A 22716-nucleotide genomic window follows, 5' to 3' on the forward strand; every position below is an offset into this window, starting at 1 on the left:
CTTGCAGGAACATAAGCTGTTGTTTTTGATGACTGAATCTGGAGAAAGTCAGATTTGGAGAGATGGAGTCTCGTTTGGTTTGGAGATGGGAAGTTGGATAGATCCCCCTATGCAGGGATGTTTTGGCTTCTGGGATCTGGTTTTGGGCCAGGGGGAGTCTGGATTTGTGGGGGCCTTTAACTTTGGAGGGACTTTGAAACATGCCTTCAAATACCTTTTGGATTTTAGTGCTGACTATGGAGAATGGGCTGACCTGTCGAGAAGGGATAAAGACATTGTTAGGTTGGAGTCTCCACGAGCTCTACTCCTCAGTGATAAAGGAAGGAAATTAAGAACAAGATCAGCAGAAGACAAAGTAAAGTGCAGGTATAAATATGAAGAAGATCTGCAGAAGGGACATGGAAAAGAGTTAATAGCCTCGGATAGAAGATCACCAGGTGGATGGACTAGATGGAGTGGATAGAAAGGACTGACAGAACCTGAGACCAGGAAGAAGAGACGGTGGATGAAGATTGGAAGAAAGTTTAAAAATTCATTTAGAGAATTATTGTAAAATTAATGAGTGTTAGAAAAAATGTTGGAATGAAACTATTTGGCTTTAGTAGAAATGCTATAAGGAGTTATGTACAAATAAGTTTTAAGTTTTAGGGCTTTTATGGTAAGATAAGGTTAAAATAAATTAAGACAATTTAAGGACAGAATATAGTGAAAGATGGAAAGAATTTGCTGAGATAATTAATAACTAGAATACAAAAAAGGGAGGTGTGAGGAGGTCGATGAAACAAGTTAACGAAAGATAAAGATTTGGGAATATTGGGTTTGTTTTTAATTTTTTGTTTGCTTTTGTTTTTGGTTTTGATGTATTGTGTGTTTTCTCTTTTTTCTTTTTATTGACTTGTATTGTTTAATTCCTTTTTTGTTTCTCTTTTTTCTTTTTCTTTTTTTCTCTGTAATTTTAAATTCTCAATAAATATCTTTTTAAAAATAATAAAAAAAGATTCAGACGTGCTATTTCATCTGCATAGCTCCTCTTGGTTCTGTTTCTTGAGGCGCTTCCAGACCGCCACTGTTCTGAAGTGGGGATTCAGTCACATACTGGCAAATTCAGGTTGCACAATTATAGTTGTTTGGGAGGTCCTGAGCAGCAAACTCATGTCACTCAGAGAGGACTTTTTATGATAAAGTAAGTGAGGAGAAAGTGCACTGGAAAGTGAGAGAAATAACACCTGTTTTGACATAACACCATCTAACCTCCCCACAAACAAATCAGAACAAGCTCTCTTTAAACTGCTGTTGTCTAACCTCCCTAACAAATCAAGATGAATAAACAGGTTTTCTGGAAGCACCCTTGATTTCACTAAAATGTTATCTATGTGTAATATAGTTTTAGACAGAGAACATCTCGTCTCCTATTCGTTAGCATTCTTAAACTAATCCCAGACAGATCATTCTTCTGATTAGTTTAAGAATGCTAACCCTTCATGCCTGGCTGCTTCCAAACTACTTTGGATTCAGTATATGTAGCCAAAATGTATCCATTTATAGTACCTGCATAATAAAGAGCATTCTTTACCCTTTCAGTACATTGCTGCAATATGGAATAAAAATGCAACTTTTGCAATAAATTGTACATTGGGAGTTGGCAAGTGCTTCCTGAAACTGCTTAAGCAAGTTTTTAAACTCATGGTTTTGGAAGAAGGCAGGAAGAAGGTAGATAACTGAAAAGTAGTTTATTTACAAAGCATGTCTTAAAAAATATCTCTGCAGCCATGTCCATTCCTGCTTGAAATGTCTTGAACAGAGGAGTCAGAGAACTGCAGTCCACAGAGTGATGTAAGCAAGAGAGTATGAGTCATGGTGTCTGAAAAGGAAGCCGATAAACCTCTTCATCGGTGGACACTGAACAAATTCAAAGCTTGTATAAGCAAGGTGGAGGTCTGATTAAGTTTCACTTGATGACGACAGATCTGACTCTGGTCTTCAGCACGCAGTATATCTAGGATGACATTCACAAAGTTTACTAAGGAATTAAACTTGTAGTGCAAAAGAAAGGAAGAGAGCAAAGGAAAAAAGCTGCAACCTAAACCAATATTGGATTTTAGAGCAGTTATGGGGGGGAAATGCAGAACGTTACAAATATTTTTCTAGTAGAGCTCAAGAGTCAGATGCTTTTTGAAAAAGGATGATATAATCAAGTAAGGAATTCAGGAGTGTACTGGCTGCTTTCTAGTCTAGATGGATTCTACATTCTGCTGTGGGTGAGGGTGAGGGTGGTTATTCGATATGCACTTGAAAACCCTCCCCTTAATTAGGTAGTCCACTCCTCTTCCTCCCTGCAAGTGTCCCAGGTGGTGATTGTGATCTTGATATACACCACTCACAATGTCATTGGACAGGTGTGGTGTCCACCCCACCACCCATTGTTAGGTAACACAAAATCAATCTGCTATGAGCTCTTGTTTTTGGAATGAAACCAATTTCTGAGGAAGTGCTTTCAGCAATAGAAACATGCAATAGAAAACAATTAATTTCCGATGATTCTAGGCTAAAATGTTGTGTGTATGTAGCCCAAGGCTGCATGTATATCATACATTTTAAACATATTTCCCCCAAAGTGGCAGTGGAACTGTAGTTTACTACCACTTATAGAGCAACAATCCCAAGCCTTAACAGACTACAGTTTCAAGGTTTCTTTTGAGGGAGGGACAATGGCTTTAAATGTATAGTGTGTACACAGCCTCACAAGGGTGGAGAACAGAAAGGTAAATAGGGAAATGCTCACTTTCAGTTACATTCTCCTAATACATATTGCTCCTCAGTAGTCTTTGCTTTCATGAGAATTCTGTGGAAAGAGCTGGGAGAGCTGCAATTTAGGGAGTGATGTCAGCAGAGAGCGTGAGTCATCAGTTTTGATTTAGGAGGAAGGTTACATTCATCAGAACTTAAGAAGCTGCCTAATGCAGAGTCAGTCCACTGGTCCATAGAATAATAGAATCATAGATTTGCAGAGTTGGAAGGGACCACAAGGCTCATCTAATCCATCTCCCTGCAATGCAGGAATCATTTTGCTCAAACCCACAACCCTGAGATTGTACACTGGGCAGCAGTGGTTCTTCAGGATTTCAGAAAGTGGGTATTTTCAGCCCTACCTGGAGTTGCTGAGGATTGAACCTGGGACTTTCTGCATGCAAAGCAGATGCTCTCCTATTGAGCTTCTTATTGTTGGTTTCTGGAGAAATTGAGAGCTGGTGCAAGCAAGGTGCCGTTATCACAGTACTGAGTTTCACTTAACGATGGTAGACTTGACCTGATTGTGGCTCTTCTAGTAGTTTTCTTTTTCACATTGCACATTACAGTTTGTAAAGTGAAAATGCAAAGAACAGGTGCAGCCAGGATCATCTGGACCTTTGGTAATGCGCTCTCTCTCTCTCTCTCTCTCTCTCTCTCTCTCTCTCTCTGTGTGTGTGTGTGTGTGTGTGTGTGTAAGGGAATGGATGTGCTTAACCTTCTTACCACCTGACATTTCTCTGCTTCAACTCATCTCAAGCTGCTGTGGAACTCTTGCACTCAGTAGTGTTCAACATATAGTTAATATCAGTTACTGAAATCGGTGCTAAGATGGTTTCTGTCCTCAGGTTTACGATCTAAAAGGGCATGACGCATGAGAAAAATATGAATGGGAAGGAGGAGGGAAAAGCAAATCCATGTGCAGGTTCTTAAATTACAGTTGTTGTTATTATAATAATACTTTTATATAGTTCTGTCTGTGCAGATTCTGGATGTCTTGGAGGGCATCAATTTCCCACTGATGCCACTAGCAGATCTGACTGCCTTGCCCTTGATAGAGAGCAGTTCCTCTCCAGAAGCATTTTTTCACCCCACCCCAATCAGATCTGGCAGGAGAGCTGACAATGTCCAAGCTAGAAGGACAGGGCTGCTCCTGCCACACAGTTCTTTCCTCAGACAGAATTTGTGACCAAGTCCAAAGTTACAAGTCTGTAGAAGATCTGCAGTTTTTAACCAATATGGGACTGGCTTTTCAGGATCTGGGACATCATTCTCATGGATGAAATTTATGTGGGAAGTTCAAAGCTTCATAGATAGTATGTCCTCTGAAGTTTATTTCAAGCATTGGTTTCTGGTTCATAATTGGTTTCTGCTATTTATTTGGAATAGCATTCTGGTGTTGCTAAGAAACTAATTTACTCATAAATATTCATTTGTGACAAAGTATTCGGACAAATTACCAGACATTCGGTAATTTTTTTTATTGGAAAATACCCATTTCCTAGGAGAATCCTGGGCATAGTCTCATGGTTAGTGATCATAGCAGGGCACAATAACTTTATCTGTTAAATTGCCTTATCTGATAGTGGGCCTTTTCTATACATGGATAGTTTTAACACTTCCAGTTCACTGAATGCCTCTAATATGGGAACTGACCAGAATGGTAACAAATGCAGCAATTATTATTTTTGGGAGGAGGCAGATTAGAATAGATTGACCATAGCATCTAGTCATGCCCTGAAGTACTATGCCAGAGGACTGTTTCAGCAAACGTTTCATGGTCAGATTATTATACTGTGTGTGAAAAGCATAGAGGCTCTGTTAGAAAAGGGAGAGCTTATATAGGCCTGCTGGGTATGACATTTTACAGAATTGGGTTTTGTACATATATCTATTACTAGCCCATGTTCAAAAGGGAATAAACTACCAAAAATAGCATGTTTGAGGACTCTGATTTTGATGGGTATTAGAAGACTTATTAAACTACAGATCAAATACCCAGAAACGTCAGCTGGAGGATCGTTCTATTTGAAAAGTTGTCCATCTGTCATCCAGATTTTTGTGCAGTTTTACCACTAGCACTTGCAGTGTGACAGAACTCTTCATTATGACACAATTCAGTAAGCTGGAGACAAGCCTCATTATTACTCTTTAAGAATAATAAACTTACTGAGACCTGACAATTCGCCAGTGAGGAGCAGGGGTTCCGAAAAAGCATTACTGAGGGAAGAGAGCTTGACTTTGCTACAGCTCATTGGCTAGTCTGGAGAACTTAGCCATGAGCCTGGGTTGGACCAATGTGCTAAGTCAAAACCTGGCCTGGCTTGGCAAAGTATAGCAGCAAAAAGACTGGAGAGCCGCAAATTGGCATGTGAAGTCCAGGTTACAGTGGTGCCTCGCAAGACGAAATTAATTCGTTCCGCGAGTTTTGTCGTCTTGCGATTTTTTTCGTCTTGCGAAGCATGGTGTTGGGAAAGTTTTGGAAAAGCTTCAAAAATCACCAAAGTCTTTAAAAAACTCAAAAAAGGCTACCACACCGCGTTCTATGAGTTGCTCCTCGAAGTCAAGTCGCAACTATATTAACGGTGTTAAGAAAAAGGAAACAAACTTGCAAGACGTTTCCGTCTTGCAAAGCAAGCCCATAGGGAAAATCGTCTTGCGAAGCAACTCAAAAAACCAAAAACCCTTTCGTCTTGCGAGTTTTTTGTCTTGCGAGGCATTCGTCTTGCGAGGTACCACTGTATTATCTCTTGAAAACTCCATACTGAAATTAGATGCAATATTAGATTCTTGATCCTAAAACTACTGTTCCTTTCTAAGTAAAAAGAGATTCGGAAACTCTTCTTTATATTAGCAAATGGTCACAGGGTCCCTGGCTTATGATAAGCCCCAATCTTCTGAAAATTTGTGATAATTTCTTGGCAAGGTAGGGTAGGTTTGTTGCTCAGCCCTTTCCCACAGTGGGCAAGATGTTCTCTGCAGTCCCTGCAGGGACTTAGTTCTGGTGTCAAATGTTTACTTTGTTATATGAGATTTCTTCCTAATTTGAACTCAAGATGCCTCCGTAAATATGACCTCTACGTGAGCAAAACAGGGCAGATCTGTTCAGCTTTGCCTCACTGGTCTTGCAAGTTCCTCTTGGGTGGCACAGAATTGGAATCTTGTAAAGCTGTTAGACAAGTATATATAACTAACTAACTAACTAACTAACTAACTAACTAACTAACTAACAGCAGGGCTGACTCAATACATTTTGCTGCCTAACATGAAGGACAAGACAGCATTTCCCATTCCATATAAAGCAACTGACTGAACTGGCATTGCATCTTACTCAATACTAGGTTCTTGCTGTTTTTAAACAGATCTTCCAACTGCACAAATTCCCATCAGATACTCCACACTAAAATTAAAAAGTGGACTGAGCACAAAGCCTTATTTGCTCCTTGCACCCTGTTTTAGTGGCCGCTTCTTATCTACTATACAGTGACAATTTATTTATAAATCTTCCTTAGTTCAGTAACAACAGGCACAAAACCCCCCAAGGGTACTTTAAGGGTACTTACAAAGATAAGAAGAAGAAGAAGAAGAAGAAGAAGAAGAGGAGGAGGAGGAGGAGGAGGAGGAGGAGTAGTTTGGATTTGATATCCCGCTTTATCACTATCCTAAGGAGTCTCAAAGCGGCTAACATTCTTCTTTCCCTTCCTCCCCCACAACAAACACTCTGTGAGGTGAGTGGGGCTGAGAGACTTCAAAGAAGTGTGACTGGCCCAAGGTCACCCAGCAGCTGCATGTGGAGGAGTGGAGATGCGAACCCAGTTCCCCAGATTACGAGTCTGTCGCTCCTAACCACTACACCACACTGGCTCCTCACCACACTACACCACACTGGCTCATTTGTTAATGAGACAAAGCATTAACCACCTGAAGGTGAAAGTGAAGAAGAGGAGGTTCCAGCCATTTTATTTTAAGCATGAAAACAGAGAACATTCTACACACACACACACACACACACACACACAATTTCCCCCCATCTCTATGTTTTGTGTTTACCTGCGCATGCACGCACGCACACACACACACACCCCTACACCCCTTCTTCAACACTGGTGACAGGATAGTGCCCTCTACCACACCTGAATTTAGGGGGTCTAGGACAGACAGCAGAGCATACATTGGCCTGTCATCTAGCAAGAACAGATACACCTTAGGAGAGTGAGGGAGGGAGAGCTGCAGCTCCTGCCCTCCAACACCTGTTGCCTGATGCAGTTTCTATACTTTGCCTAACAGCAGAGAATAACATTTTCCAGGCAATGTACAGTAATGGTGTATGGTAGGATGTGTTGATAAAGTTCTATAGATTGGAATGAAACCAGATGGTATCTGTAAATTGAATTATCCTTTCTACCACCATTTATTTAACATTTCTTTGTCATAGAAAATTAGTGCAACAAAATTATTTGCATCACAGTGTGGTTCACTGCTAAGGCCCTGCTTGCATCTTTTGAGTAGGTTATTTCAGAGCTATAACATGTCTGAAATTGCAAAGCATAGCCCAAATGTAGCCCTTGTACTTCCCCCTTTGAAGTTCAGGTTTTCTCATCTAAAGGAGTGCAGCTGATTTTTGTCATGTTACCTAAACCCGATTTCTGCCATTTGGTATTGAAAAGGAAGTTGAACAGATGTGTAGCTTAATTTCTTCTTATTAAGAGCCTAATCTCAAAAATTGAAACAATTTATATAAAAAGCTTTTTCTAAAGGCCGTATTGAGCATGTAGACTGTGCTACTGAATAATTTAAATCTTATAAATACTGTGCAAGGACTTGATTCATTAACATTAGCCTGACATGCTTAAAGGCCAGTAATTCTAGAAAGATAACTTGTTGCTCTTCCTTGCCTGGTATTAATCACCCAGACATTAATAAGTGGACATGGGAACAGGCAGCAAGTGTGCATTCGTTTTCATCCCAAGATTTGTTTCTGGCATTTTAAGAGAGCTGCACTTCTTCTTTTTAATTCCTCAAAGAAAGTGCTGTCAGCTTACCAAGAGCGGGTTGTTGAAAGGGAAGTTCCAGCTTCATAGAGGGAAGAGAAATGAAACTATTTAAATATTCCACAGAGGCCACAGAAGAGCCTTTGGAAACAATTGTTTTCACGGGGAATTGGAACAAGGGAAAATATATGTATGAGAATTGTGTAAAACTGGGATTCTTTTTCTCTAACCTTTTAAAATACTCTGTTCTGCAGGTGCCTATCAGATGCCATTAATGTTTTTGATAGCCACCTGTGGTGATAAGGATTAACATTTCTGGATTGCCAGATTGAAATGTTTTAAATACTGTCATTTAGTATATTGATAGTAGATTTCTCGTTGACAATAATGACCTTTTCCCATTTCCTTTATTTCATTGCTCATCAAAAATAAGGTAAAGTGGCATGCATATATATGCATGCAGTGGTCTTTTCCATGTGAAGTAAAATATGTTTAAATTTAGAAAACAGTATTGCTTCCATAGCTGTTAAGAGAGGGAAGTCTCATTACAGATTGTTTAGTAGGCTGTTGACTGTTTTCATAATACTAAATTTATATTTTGAGATGTTCTGATTTGGTTTATTGAAGATTTTATGTTTTGTTTAAATTGCGTAGACATATTTTAAAATAAGAGTTTTGAAATGATAAATAGTTTTTTAAAACATACTGGTGATGGTTTTTGAGGTTGTTGTAAACTGGGCAGGGTACACTGTGGGAAAACAGAATATAAATAAAGTTGCTAACGCAGTGATCCCAACTAAATCCATTGGAAGGAGACGGGATCACTCCTAAGTCCACTTGTACTGATGGAGGCTAAAGATACACTAGCATAGCGATTCTACAATTCTGTAGCTTCATTGTTGCACCAGTGGGAACTACTGCTGGTAAAACCCTGTCAGTGCAAGGGAAGATCAGAAGCTAGTTGGAATTCTGTGTTCCTTGGTTAGTCCCTCCCTTTAATAGTAGTATATGAAAATGTGTAAGTTAAAACCCTTAAATTTAAGTTAACAGAGATTTTTAAATGAGTGTTTCCCTACCCCCCCCCCCATCCAACCAGCCACAGTAGAGGAAAGGAGTCTGCCTAACCTGCAGCTAATCGTGGAGTACATAAGCCTTTTTCAGAGAACATTGACTGCAAGTACATGGCATAGGACTACATAACTCTGTCTCAATGCTTATAGAGCTGGAAGCCCTCAAGTGGAGACGTTAGTGATGTGTCATTGGGCAAAAAGGGAACAATTTGCACTAATGGAAGATAACTAACAGCCAGAGAGGACAAAAAGAAATGAAGAGAAGATGTATAACACTTGCCTTCTCAGAACCCTAAGAGGTTCATTCTCTCATCAGGGGATGAGACACTATGCTTCAAAGCATGATGCCACCAGTAACTTCATCCCTCTTGCTGAAGCTTTCTCAGAAAAGAGTGGGGGATATGGGAGGTTTCTTCAGCAACCAAGGACATAATATTTCTTCCACCTCCACCCTTTGCATGAGGGAAAGCTGTTTATGTTCACTGTGCTAACAACTGTTACTCAGTAGGTTGTGAAAATGTCTCCTGTACAGAGGACCCTAAGTTTGCCATCTGCAGTAAGTGGTTTAGTGCCAGCAAACCCAAGATTGTGGCAGAGCTTTGTTTTTAAATACACAGATCTGCCACTGTTGTGTTTACTACTTGCTCTCTGTGTGTTCAGAGTGTAGTGCAGTATAGTCACAATTTTTGTTGGCTTCCAAACAAGATTCTTATGCTAAGACACTCATGTGAGATTGTGTGTGTGTGATCATTACTTCTTTCTGTTTCTTTTATCCTCTTGGCTTAAAGATATCAAATAGCAAATGTAGCAGTAGAATTAGACAACTTGATGTCCTGTTGAGCAAATGAAAGGAGGTCAGCAAGACCTAACAACCTGCTGTAGTCTGCAGTCTGGAAAGAATCTTCTTCTAACCACTGTGGAATTTAACACTGTCAGAACGTTTTGTGTGTGTTGTTTTTTTTTAAATGCTGTGAAGCATATTCAAGACTGGCTCTGTGAAAAGAGATTCTCTTAATACAAGGATGGGCCTTGCGTGTCAGGAGACCATATTTCTCTCTTGTTCTGTAGCCTACATCTTGTCCTGGCACTGCCTACAATTAGACGCTGGTGGTTAACAATGGCCAGCAGCTGTATTTGTGGGCTCTGTTCTTTTGCCAAGGTTCTGTCAAGTTCTAGTAGGTGCGGGAATGACCACAGTTCAATGGTGTAGCACCTGATTTTCATGCAGAAGATCCTGGGTTCACTCTGTAGTGTTCCTGTCAGGTAGCAGGTGAAGGGGATGACATTTGCCTGAGATCGTGGAGAGGAGCTGTCAGTCAGAGTAATAATAAATAATAATAACTTTTATTATTTATACCCCGCCCATCTGGCTGGGTTTCCCCAGCCGTTCTTGGCAGCTCCCAATAGAGGACTAAAAACAGAATAAAACAGTAGGCACTACTGGGCCAGATTGACAAAATAGTTTGGCTTGGTATAAGGAAGCTCCCTGTGTTCTCTAGCATTGCTGAGAAATCGAACCCAGAGGATGGAACTGTGTAGATGGACAGGCATGATTCTCAGTGACTGGGGTGACCAAGGGCAGGGTTGCTCTTGTTAACGAGGCCAATGGCAGGGTTGCTGTGTTCATGGTGCAGTTGTTCTTGTGGATAGAGTTGATTGCAATAATAATAATAACAGTAATAATAGTAATAATAATAATACTTTATTATTTATACCCCGCCCATATGTCGATTCTTTCTCTAAAACATACATTGCCCCTTATAATAAAGGAGGAGGAAGGGGTAAGATTTAATGAAATCTAAAACATTACTTGTTCTTATGGGAAAATATGAAGTTATTTGTGCATGTGAGTCTTTCACATGCTGGTGTTTTTTCCTCCCAAACATTTTTACTCGGACACAAGTCTGATTGATTTGAGACATACTTACCAAAAAGTGTCCTTAGGAAACAAAGTCATGTGTCCAAGTTCTTTCAGGTAGCAACTTTCACTGCTTGAGCACTACCTGCTTCCCTTCTACCAGGAAGAACTTGGTACTCTAGAGACGCTGTGATATGCAAACAGCCCTGTGTCCTGGGGTCCTCTGCCATTGTTTTGATTCAAGCTGTGTTTGACCTACAAACTGGTATAGTTCACTGCAGAGTTGCACCATCAAAGCAGGTTGCTAAACAATGCTAAATTAAATTGAAGACAAACCTTTTGCTGTCACGTACCATTTGGGGACATGCTTTGTATGGATTTGTAAAGAAATACAGAATGACATATGGATAATTCTGGCCAGATAAAACCTATTACTCAAAGCTAAATTGATCAGAACCGTGTAACAAATGTTACTCATTTTCTGCTCCGAAACAAAAACACATCTGTGGTGTTAAATCACCTGTGGAGAAGGGGGGGGGGAGGCTTGGGCATAACTCACCTCAATCTTATTGTTTTGCCTGCAGCATTTGTACTGAACTAAAACCTGTCTTTTTTGAGATAAACTGTATACCTTGTGCTTCATCACTGTCATTCTATTTCCATTTTAAGTACTACATTTCAATGGGAAATGAGATAAATATTAAAAACTTAAAGCAGTGCAGAGGTTTGGGATAGCATTCTGTCAGTTTGTTAGATTGTGTCACACTCATCACAATTTAAGTTGCACATAATATTTTCTCTGCACACTGTTGGCGTGTTCAGGCATTGACCTCAACATGCAAGGTCAAAACTGTGGAGCAGGGTCAGGGCTGCATGTTCATGCCCTTCCCTTGATGTACATGGTTCTCCTGTGGAGATCTTCCATCTGTTAATGTGGGGAAAGTCTGCTTACGATGCAGTGCATCTCTGTGTTGTTGTCAAATACTCCCTTTCAGAGAGCAGCTTAGGGACGAGATGAGAAATTTTGAAATCCACAGAGGCAGGAGCAGAATATGAGTGAGCTAGAGGCTGGAAGCATCTTGGGATTGTAGGTGCTTCTCTGGAGACCTGAAGTGGGGCAGAGGATCTGCTGCCTGATAGGAGTTCACATGCTGCTTGCCTCCACCTGTGCTCCACTTGTAAATAAGCCAAATATTACGAAAGCATCATATGTGTCTAGTGTTCTCTCGTCCAAATGAAGCTAAAACAAGCTAATACTCCTCCTGAAACCTCTCACCACTTGGGAGAAGTGAGGAACACATAATACTGTATTTTTTATATAAAAACTAATGTTTATTAAATATTTTCTTGGTTTATAAAAGTACGTGCATTGTCTCTTTTTCAGGTTGTTAAGTCTTTTCTACAGATCAGTTACATTTGATATGAGACATTATTGTTATATACAGTATAAGATCAAGGAAGAAGAGAGAGGAGAGATGGGGTGGTGAAACTTACATTCTTTTATATAGTGTGTGTATGGGGTTTTGTGTCAGCGTCAACTGGATAGGTTCTCTTTCAATTCGCTTTTTACATTTCCTTGGTAGTGAGAGGGTGTGGTTGGTTGTCTGTAGTTGGCTGCAGTGAGGTTTGTTTGCATTTGTGAGTGGGGGAGGGATGATTGGGTCATGTAAGTCATCTATTTTCCCATGTCAGTTTCGGTCTGTTGGTTAGCTTTTCTAGGAAGGCTGTTTCCCATGTTATTTGGTACCAGTGGCCCATGTTCACTCCTGACAGATCTCTGCAGTGTCTGGCTATGATGCTTTTGTCTGCTGAAAGTAGGTGGGTTATAAGCTCTTTATAATGTGAATGGACATTATTATCTTGGAAAATATTCAGTAGCGCCAGTTCTGGGGTGAATTCTAATACCTGTTAGTTATTTTGCATATCTCTTGTAGGACTGCTGTCCAGGAGGGTTGGATTTTGGGGGATTCCCACCACATGTGAAGGTATGTGCCTGTGGAGGTGCAGCCTCTCCAATATTTTGGCTCCTGGGCTTATCAATGCCAGTTTCGTGGTGTTAGGTGCCATCTATAGGTAAGTTTCAGAGTGAGTTTCCTTCTTTCGGCTGAGATGGATTTAAAGGGAGGTTTAGACCACATTCCAGTCCATTGGGTGGGGTTAAATTTCATAGCCTATGTTGTGCTCCCATTGTTTTTGATAGCATCGTGGGGGTTTGTGGGATTTTGGAGCAGTATTTTGTATACTGTGATTACCATCTCCTTGCCGTGTCCCGTTGCTGTCAGGAGAAGGTTTTTGAAGGTAGCCAAGGGCTTAGTGGCTGCTGATTTTACTGCTGGATTGTTCAAGAAGGCGTGTAGTTGGTGGTGCATTAGCCAAGATATTTGGGTGTGCCCTAGTTTGTCTTGTATTTCTTGCGTCGGTATAGGTTTGTGTCAGTATGGGTAGAAGTCTTTAAATGATGTAGGCCTTTGGCTTGCCAGGTTTTTATCTGGAGGCTTTGTGCTGCATGTTGGAATAGTGGGTGATGAGCCAGGGGAATTAGTGAGGCTGAGGCTGGGGACAGTTTGCCTACTTTTTCCTTCCATGCTTTAGGCATGGACTGTGTGAACCTGTTTAGTATTGTGGGGATTTTATTTAGTTTGTTTTGGAGAAATGGGTACAGTTGAACCTCCTCCTCTTCTTATGGTTGTTCCAAGTCGTGACTGCGGCAAACTCGGAAGTAGCTGGCAGGTTTGCTGCCATTCGTGCATGCACAGGAGCGGCGATCGCCATTCATGCATGTGCAGAAGCGGCAATTGCCGCCCGTGCCTGCGCACAACGGCACCTCTCCCAGCAACCCATTTCGACCTCCAGACAGACCTCCGGAATGGATTATGGTCGCAAATAGAGGTTCCACTGTATGCTGTTTTGGGGAAGTTTTTGATTGTTCTCTCCAAGTGGACCCATTGTTTCGTCTCGTCATCTAGAATGTATGGGATTATATGGCACACTTGGTTAGCAATGTAATATGATTCTATTTTGGGGATTCCCCACCCTCCTCCTCAGGAGGGGAGGCACAGGTATTTGGGGCTTATTCTTGGCTTTTTGTGAGAGAAAATAAATGAGTATAGTTTTTTCTGCCGTTTCTGGAATTGAGGATAATACTGTATTTCTAAAGCTAACTGGTATTTATCGGCTCAATTGGCTTTTTAAAAAATCTTCAGGCATTAAGTGTTTTAGCCTGAGTATTAGTATTTTAATACATATGTGCTACTGCTTCACACTTCTGTTTTATAAATTTGGTACAGCTTGGAAGCACAGGCTTTGATCTAACAGAATCCAAGACAGCGTGCCAGGGAAGCTGGCATAATTCCAAAAAAAAAATGAAAGAGTGGCTTCTAGCTTCTGTTTTTACTTGAGGAATGAATGTGCCAACAAGTGTCCTTTTGGTGCTGTGTATTAACTGCTGATATGTATCTTCAGGAGATGAAATAATAGGAATTCTAGCAAGATTGTGGTGTTTGTTTAATGATGGGCTTTTTTGTTACTTCAACTCTTTACCATGCCTTCATGTCTAACCATTAAAAAATGTTTTGCAGTATTTGATAATTAAACATTGTCTCCACCTGACAGCCTGAACATCAATATGTTCATACAAAAAGGTTACTTTTTATTTGTTGTGATCCAGCAGTGACATGAACTGTTTATTCCAATTAGTTACATTGTTCAGTTGATCATGAGCTCATTTATTTGGAAGGAAGTCCTATTAGGTTCAAAAGGGTATACTCTGGAGTAAGTGTGCATAATACCACAGTCCCGCAACATGTTTTGATATATTTAAAAGCCATGCTGTTGGCCATTTTAGTATAATGAAGGCTCCACTTGCAGAGCTAAGGAGTGTGTGTTTGGCATTCCAATAACTCTTAATGCTATTCATGCTGCAGCCACAATCCAGCTTGTTGCATATTCCTCTGTTTTGTTGACTACCAAGGCATGTTGCAGGCTGTACAGTGTCAAGAGAGGGTGCTCTGAAGCAATCCTATGGATGGTCCATTGTGTCGCCATTGCACAATGAGACCAGGAGCCTCAGGAGGATTGCCATTTCTAACCACTAGGAAATTTCCCAGAGCGCTGAGGAATCTATCAGATTTTTAAAATGTCCATTATATGCCCCACTTGTAATAAAATACTATCTGGCATGAATGAAAATAGTCATATATGCATTACAAAACAGGAAACAATGCTAGTTTGAACTCCAGTTTTTGATGGTTTGTCCTAACATAGTAAAGTGCCTCTCTTGCCTCACAGGGTGCTATTAAATTAGGGGGTTCATTTTTTTGTTTGTTTCGCTGTCTTTCTGTATGTGCTTTTTCCCCTCAGAAAAGTGATCTGTTGGTTTTTTAAAAATTAAAATAGAAGAGTGGCATTTAGCAAGTGTCGCTCTGCTTATAGACGACATCCATCAGTGGAATGGGGAGTGAGGCAGTTTTTGCCAATGCATCCTCTCCCTTTCAACTTCATTGAGCCTCCTCAAAATCAGTAGATTTTGCAGAGGAGATAAACACACACATTAGTGCCTTCCATTAGTGGAACAACACCTGTGGCATTCTGTTGTAAATGCTTCATATAAACTGAAATACCCACTGTGCAGTAATAATGCAGTGGCATTCCTTCTGGTGATCTGACTAGTTCAGACCTTAGAGCTATAGCTCAGGAGCAGAGCATATGCTTTGCATGCAGAAGGTCCCAAGTTCAGTCTGTTGGTAGGACTGGGAAACACTCCTGTCTGCCTGTCACTGAAGGAAACAGTAAGCTAGATGGATGGAATGGCCTGACTTGGTATAGAGCAGCTTCCTAGACCTAACCACTTTTTACATTTTCAAAGAAATCAGTTACATCTGTATGATTGGGCATTATAAATGGTAGTTAGTAATTCTCCTTGAATGACTGACATGACAGCTTTTCACTTTGTTGTTTGATGAAGATGGTTCTAAAAAGATGGAAGACTTTCATTCCTTCCTTTGAAAATTCATTAGGTTGGGGCTGCAGGTAGTTCCTTGTACTTTTGATAACCAGGCGCTGGTGGCAAATATTGCATCACGCTGCTGGGTGTGTGCTTTGTGCAAACAGATTGCCGGTGGAAGAACAGCTGGTTTTTCTAGTTTTGTAAAGAGTCCACTGCAGTAGTCCTCTGTAAGTTGACCAGAAGTACTTCAGCTGTTAGCACTCTGGATACGGTAAGACCTATATATTTATAATGCCATTTGAAGATTTATTCTCATTTTAAATGCTCAGTAGCTCTTGTCATACTGTCCAGCAAAATAAGACTTAAGAAAAAGGTTTTGTAATAATGCTTCTTATAACTGTAGACTTCTTTAACTGAACAGGAAGTTTACTGCCTGTTTTGTTTTATTTCCTGATGTCTCAGTGAATGAAGCTGGGCTATTTTAAGGTTATAGTTTCTCTGATACCATCTTAAAGTATCGCATTGTTATAGCATAGTTTAATGATATAAATGTAGATCCGGAATGATCCTAATTTGTTGTCCTTTCACAGCAAGGCTATTTGGAATTTTATTACTAATTTGAACAGAGCACAGTAAAATTACTTCTGTTTTACCAGTGACACTTAAACTGGTATGTTGGCCTTTCCTCTAGCAATAAACTGGAATCATAGTTTAGACAGAGACTTCAACAAGGGGGCAGTTTTTATAAATATGATTTATTATGTACGCAGTGCATACTGAGGCAGTTTATTAATGCTTTTGTTGACCAGTAGCCAGACTGTTCTTCCTTGCCTGCTCTATTCTTGGAGAATCCCTCTTTATATCTAAGGAAGCAAATACTAAAGATTATTCAGTGTATTAATAAACAGCACAGCATGGTCGTTTCACATATGGAAATATTTCTGTTCAATGCGCCATCAATTTAGTGTGCAAACTGACAAGCCAGGAATGGTTTATGCAATAATGAACCATTTATCATGGATCATGCTCACACATGACAAAAATGAGTACCACAAGTAATAATAGATCATTTGCTTTACCTAGTCTACAAATCTGTTAAAGAATCACCCACTTAACACTTCACATGTACCCTAAAAATAGCACCCTTGCTCCAGGAGATCTGTTGTATATTGTTTAAGAAGAAAAAGTGAATACAGATCTAAAAGAAGTATTTTCTGTTTGATAGTACAGTATTGATCTCCCTTGCCTTCTCTCTTGTATTTACCTCAGAATTAATGGTACCAACTGAGAAACAAGAAAGGAAAATGGGGTGGAGAGTTTATTTGTTACCTGCTCTTCACTCTTAAGGTCCCTGGGCAGGTTGCAACATTAAAACACAATATTAAAAACAGTTTAAAACAACTGAGCAAGATTATATTTTTAGTGAAAGAAAATTGTAAATACTGTTTTGAATCTTAGAAGTACATATTAGTAGTTGCCTGCCAAATGACAGATTAGTCATGATTTTCCATTATGTGGCTAAATCTGCTTTTAGTGCAAACTAACAACTAGTATGAATATATCCTCAGAAAATTATTTTGGCCATGTGGTGGAGCAATCAGATAACTGTTTTCCATTCTTCCAGTTGTTACGCAAATTGAACTCACCACATAGTTTGGCTGATTTTGGGTTTGGGAACTGACTGTTAGACACAAGCAGTGTGGGCCGTCTCCAGTTTATTCAGTTGCAAGTACATTCAGTTGGTAAAATCAGGGCTTGTTCTTGCTGTTTCCATGGATGTACTTTAATATCAGTGGGACAGTCAGAGTCACAGATGTCTACAATGAATGTTGTGAATGTATCAGCACTTAGGTATTTGGTATTGTCTTGAATACACCAAACCACTGTTTGATTTCAGCTGCTCATGCAACATACTGATTATGTCAAGTGTCTTATTTTCACTTTCGTTTCCAGGTACAAAGAATCGAAATAACCAGCTTTGGGGGGAAACGATTAACCTGAGGATAATTTATGAATGAAGACCCACAGCATGTTCAGAAGTTCCAGCAAAAAGTTTCAATGGACACTCAAGTCACTAAGCTGGACTTTTTAACTTTTGGTTGTTTGCAATGACGTGCCTTTAAACTTTATATCACAATCCATGCCCTTCATACTACATAAATTATAAAATAATACAATCGAAGCAACATGTCAAAAAACTTGGAGATTATCAATTTGTCATTTTTACTGGAACATGAGAGGGAAATGATACTGGGAGTGCTGAAGAGAGACGAGTATTTGAAAAAAATTGAAGATAAAAGAATCAGGTAATTTTGAAACTTTCTTCTGAGGTATTTAAACTTCTGAATACTGGAGTTCGATTTAGATATTTGTGCATATGTTGTTGTTGTTGTCCAGTTAACTCATGGTTACAGTGTAGTTCAGGGTTGGGAAGACATCAGACTTGTGGAATCTACTTTGTTTTTTACTACAACCCTGAGGTCCACCAACCACAGCCAGGTTCAAAATAGTGGCTCAGGTGAGCAGACTAAAGCTAAGAAGGAATTTTGGTTGAGCAATGGGATTTCTTCTCCCCTTGCATGCACTCAGTGCCCTTCTGAAATCTTTTCCAGAGGGTTGAGTCCCTAGAGGAGAATTAGGGTTAGCATGGGAAGGAGAACAGGAGAACATTCTGTTACACAAGCAGAAACCCCTGCCCTGACGGAATTTTCACACAGTGCTATGTGTACAACCCAGGGTACCTCTGAGCACATGCTCAGAATTTGTGATCAGAAGCAGAACTGTCCTCACAAGTTCTCTTTCACACTGAAATCCACTCTTGGTTTCTTCCTCAATAGTTCCTTTTCAGCAACCTGATTTAGAAAGGAAAGCTTTTGCTATTGTTAAGACAGCTGAACATCAGAAACCCTTGCTGATCTTAAAGCCGGTCAGTACAGGCAGTGACCATTTTGCACATGTCCAATTAATGCATGACTGTTGATGCACGGATCCTTTAGGACCTGGAAGAGGGCAGAACAGGGATATGACGTGGCGTAATGGGGTGGGCTGGGCTTGTGTACACTTCACCAATGTGTAGGGGGCCAGGAATGGAACCCCTGCACAAAATGATTGCCGTCTGTATTTACTTTCCGCATTTGTAAGTTAGTATATTGTGGTTTGTTATTGCTGTCTATAAAATATAAAAGGTGGTATCATTCGTCTTGCAACACCCCCCCCCCAATAATAATAATAAAGAAACCATTTCCGATCTACTACAGTAGCATCTAGAGATCTTTCAGTAGATTCTCTAGTTTTGTTCATAAATAGCATGCATCTGTTGTTGACCTATAGGTTAAATTGACTATAGGGTAAGATGATTGCCTTGCTCTGTAATGTTTTATGAGGCCATGTTGACTAATCTTTATCCTCCACTTGGAAAGGTTTAGCTTATTAACCGTCACACTGCAGTTTTATGTGCAGTTTCTGTAGTCTATGTATCATGCTATCCATGTTAACATCCTCACTCTCTGACCCTTAACCTAAAATCTTTTTAAGAATGGCTAGCATGAAACTGCCATTGTGTGATAAAAATTAAAAAGGCCTAAATGATACCAATGTAATTGCTGTCATGCCGGCAATATGGCAAGGTGGCCGCTGTTCAGACAGAGAACGTAGCACAATGGAATGTCATAGAACCATAGTTAGAAGGGATCCTGAGGATCATTTAGTCCAAGCTCCTGCAATGCAGGAATCTCAACTAAAGCATCCAGGACAGATGACCATCCAACCTCTGCTTAAAAACCTCCAATGAAGGGGAGAGTCCACCACCTTCTGAGGAAGATCATTCCACTGTTGAACAGCTCCTACTGTCAGAAAGTTCTTCCTGATGCTTAGTCAGAATCTCCTTTCTTGTAACTTGAAGCCATTAGTTCGGGTCCTAGCCTCCAGAGAAGGAGAAAACAAGCTTGCTCCATCTTCCATGTGACAGCCATTTAGATATTTGAAGATGGCTATCATATCTCTTCTCAGTCTCCTCTATGCCAGGCTAAGCATATCCAGGTCCCTAAACCATTCCTCCTAAGGCTTGGTTTCCAGACACTTGATCATGTTGATTGCCCTCCTCTGCACGTGTAGCATGACAAGAATGTGACTTGGTGAGCCTTGAGCTTGGGTGTGCCCCCCTCTCCCGCTTAATGTGGTGCAGCTCTGAGAAGGAGTTTGGAAGCTTTCAGCTCCATTTTTGCTTGGCTTCAGCTTGTCATGTAGACTGAACTTTGGATATATGGTTAATGTTTCTTTGAAACAAGCCAACTTTTAACCAATGATTTCAAAGTTCCAGTGACATGACAGGTTGTGGTTAAGGAAGAACAGGAGCAAAAGCTTCTGAACCCCTCACAGCTATAGCAGAGGAGAGGGGAGGAAGGGAGCTAGAGGCTCACTGCGGCTCATTCACACCATGCTCAACTATGACTTAGCAGATGGGAATCCAATGTGCTCTTCAACTCCCATAAGTCTCAGCCAGCATAGCTAGTGGTCAAGGATGATGTTAGCTAGCAATATCAGGAGGGCGCCATGTTGGCTGTTAGCATGATGCATGAACACTGCCAATATCTTTATTATGACCAAGTGAAAATTGCAAACAACAATGAGCTAGCTTTCAAGTTTCACAGTAAGCTTGAATTTAATTTTATTGTCCACCCAGGTATATCTATCTACCTACGCACACATCCCCAAATTAAACAAATTTCAAGAGTAGAAGGATAATAGGCAACAAATTAGATTGCACACAGAGAGAAATGTCCAGCTCAAAATCAAAATGCAGGGAAGTGGGTGACTAACAATTTGCTCTTAGATAGACTTAGTCACTCCTAACCCCACCAACTTCAATCATTAACAGGATCAGCTGTAAGCAAGATGAAACAAGGGTTCAATAAACAGAGCAGAATGCACTTAGTGACTATTCACCGTTGAATGTCAATAGAACTACATGGCTAGAAAAAATAAAAGCAGGAAAGGTCCCTAAAGGCTAAGAATCCATGACCATTAAGAGTACAGTAGAACCCATCTATGCTTTTCCTGGAATTACTACTTAGTCATAACCCATTTCTTAGTTCCACTTCAGTGTAAATATGTGCTTACCTGACCTTCTGAATATCCAAATGTTCCACATGGCTGAATCTGGACTGAAAATTCCAGCAGTGTTGCAGGTGTAGCTGGTGAACGCTATGTTAATTGAGCTCTCATTTCAACTCTCTAGTATTTAAATTTGCATTAGGAACCAGTGGGTTCTATTCGGGTGTTTAAAATGTCAGGTCTTCTCATGTGCTGCGGTCATCTGCTGATACTCTCCTCTGAGTGTCCCTGCCGTTAGAGGTAAGATCAACTGTGACATGGGCATCATTGGTTGTTGTGCCAGGAAAATACTGATTTTGTCTCCCAGCCCTTAAAAAAAAATAGAATTAATTTTTTTTTGGGTCCTGCTGCTGCTTTTCATTTATTATTGAGATCTGCTGCACATGTGTTTCATGTTCAAACTTCTGTTCTACCTCTGAGGATAAGGAAAGATGCAAAATATGCTATAATGTGATATATACCTTGAGCATAAGACTTGTATGTTCAGGACACAGTTCTGCACTTCACATTCAAGCACCACCTCAATTTACTGCACTCATTTCCAAGTATACTAAGGAAAACATAATGCAGGGTCTCCTCTGAACATTGAGATCCCAGGTTTTCTTCAAACGGCAGGAGGAAAGATGCAAGACCCATTGTAATGGTACTTCAGAACATTGTGCTTTTCAGGTATTCTTAGACTTTTATGCATTTAATTCCTTTTAATTTATTTTAGTCTTAAAAATTAGTCAGTTCTGGTTTTGGGCAAAAGATGTTTTTATACAGCACATAACTGCTTATTCTACTGACGCACAGTGTTCCTTTTCCGTAGTGTTTGACACAGCTAGATAGTGGCTGTTTAGAAAATGTGCTCATGGTAGATTGAGATAGGATGACTCATTCTCCTCCTCCATCTCTTGTACTCTTGGAACACTTAATTCCTCCAATTTTGAAATCAGAGCACATTGTCACAGTTGTTCAGTGATTCACTCTTGAATACACCGCAAGGAAATATGGAAGGAAGTTTATATAAAACGCAGCTGTCTGAGCTTGCTTTATCATAAATGAAGGAAATTGTGAAGCGGGGCATTTTATTTGTTTGTCTACATTTGTGTCCTCACCTTTCTCTAAGGGCCTTTCATTTGCGTTCCTGGGGCTCCTGCATAATTCCTTCTTGTTCTTGGCTAGGTCCAGATTTATTTATTTAATTAAAACAATCATACCGCTTGGTTGTTTTAAAAACTTCAAAACAGTTACCGCATTTTTTGCTCCACAACACTCACTTTTTTCCTCCTAGAAAGTAAGGGGAAATGTCTGTGCGTGTTATGGAGCGAATGCCTACGGATGGTGGGGGGATCTGCTGCAGTCGTGAGCAGAGGATCCATGGTTCCCCTTCCTTCCCTCCTCCGTGGCTCGCTTTGCTCACTTTGAAACAGCAAAGCGGGAGAAGAGCCACTGAGTGGGGAGAAGAGAGGGACAGAGAGACTGGTTACAAAGCACGGATCCACATGGATCCTCAGGATTTTTGCACTGGGTCACCCCAAATTCACCATCAGATCACATAGCCTGTCCATGGCTACAGCTTGCACCAAAAGAATCACGCACCCACTGTTTCATTTAGAATATTTTTTTTCTTGTTTTCCTCCTCTAAAAACTATGTGCGTGTTATGGTCGGGTGCGTGTTATAGAGCGAAAAATACGGTAGCTAAGATCTGCTTAGCTTTAGAGAGAGGAGCCTAGAACAAGTACCTTCAGACCATTATCTGGTAATTCATAAAGCTTTGCACTGGTTTTTCCCCAGTTTTTTTGGGGGGGGTGTGTGGTATGGAAGTTTTTATAGGAACACAGAAATGGAAAGCAGAAAGGGGAAAATTGGCATGCAGCTTATTTTTTGGGGCAGTTTTTGCCACCCAGGAAGGTTTTCTGTCATAACTCTTTGCAGGCAGGCAGGCAGTTCCCAAATTGTTAACCTTT

At 40.4% G+C, this 22716-nt stretch overlaps 1 protein-coding gene across 6 annotated transcripts in view; it reads left to right on the forward strand.

Moving 5' to 3' along the window:
• Positions 1-22716, forward strand: part of SYTL5 (synaptotagmin like 5) — a 68268-nt gene that overhangs the window by 5371 nt on the left and 40181 nt on the right. For 3 of the 6 annotated variants that reach the window (XM_083498375.1, XM_083498371.1, XM_083498373.1), the window contains exon 2: positions 17605-17957. In XM_083498375.1, coding sequence (XP_083354501.1) covers positions 17839-17957 — 119 coding nt within the window. In that variant the 5' untranslated portion in view covers positions 17605-17838. Of the gene's footprint in view, positions 1-12707; positions 12780-15831; positions 15923-17604; positions 17958-22716 lie in introns of those variants that run through there. The other 3 variants (XM_083498372.1, XM_083498376.1, XM_083498374.1) reach the window with 2 other exon arrangements.

The sequence above is a fragment of the Podarcis liolepis genome, assembly GCF_965112155.1.
Source record: "Podarcis liolepis genome assembly, chromosome: 4".
Lineage (NCBI taxonomy): Eukaryota > Metazoa > Chordata > Lepidosauria > Squamata > Lacertidae > Podarcis > Podarcis liolepis.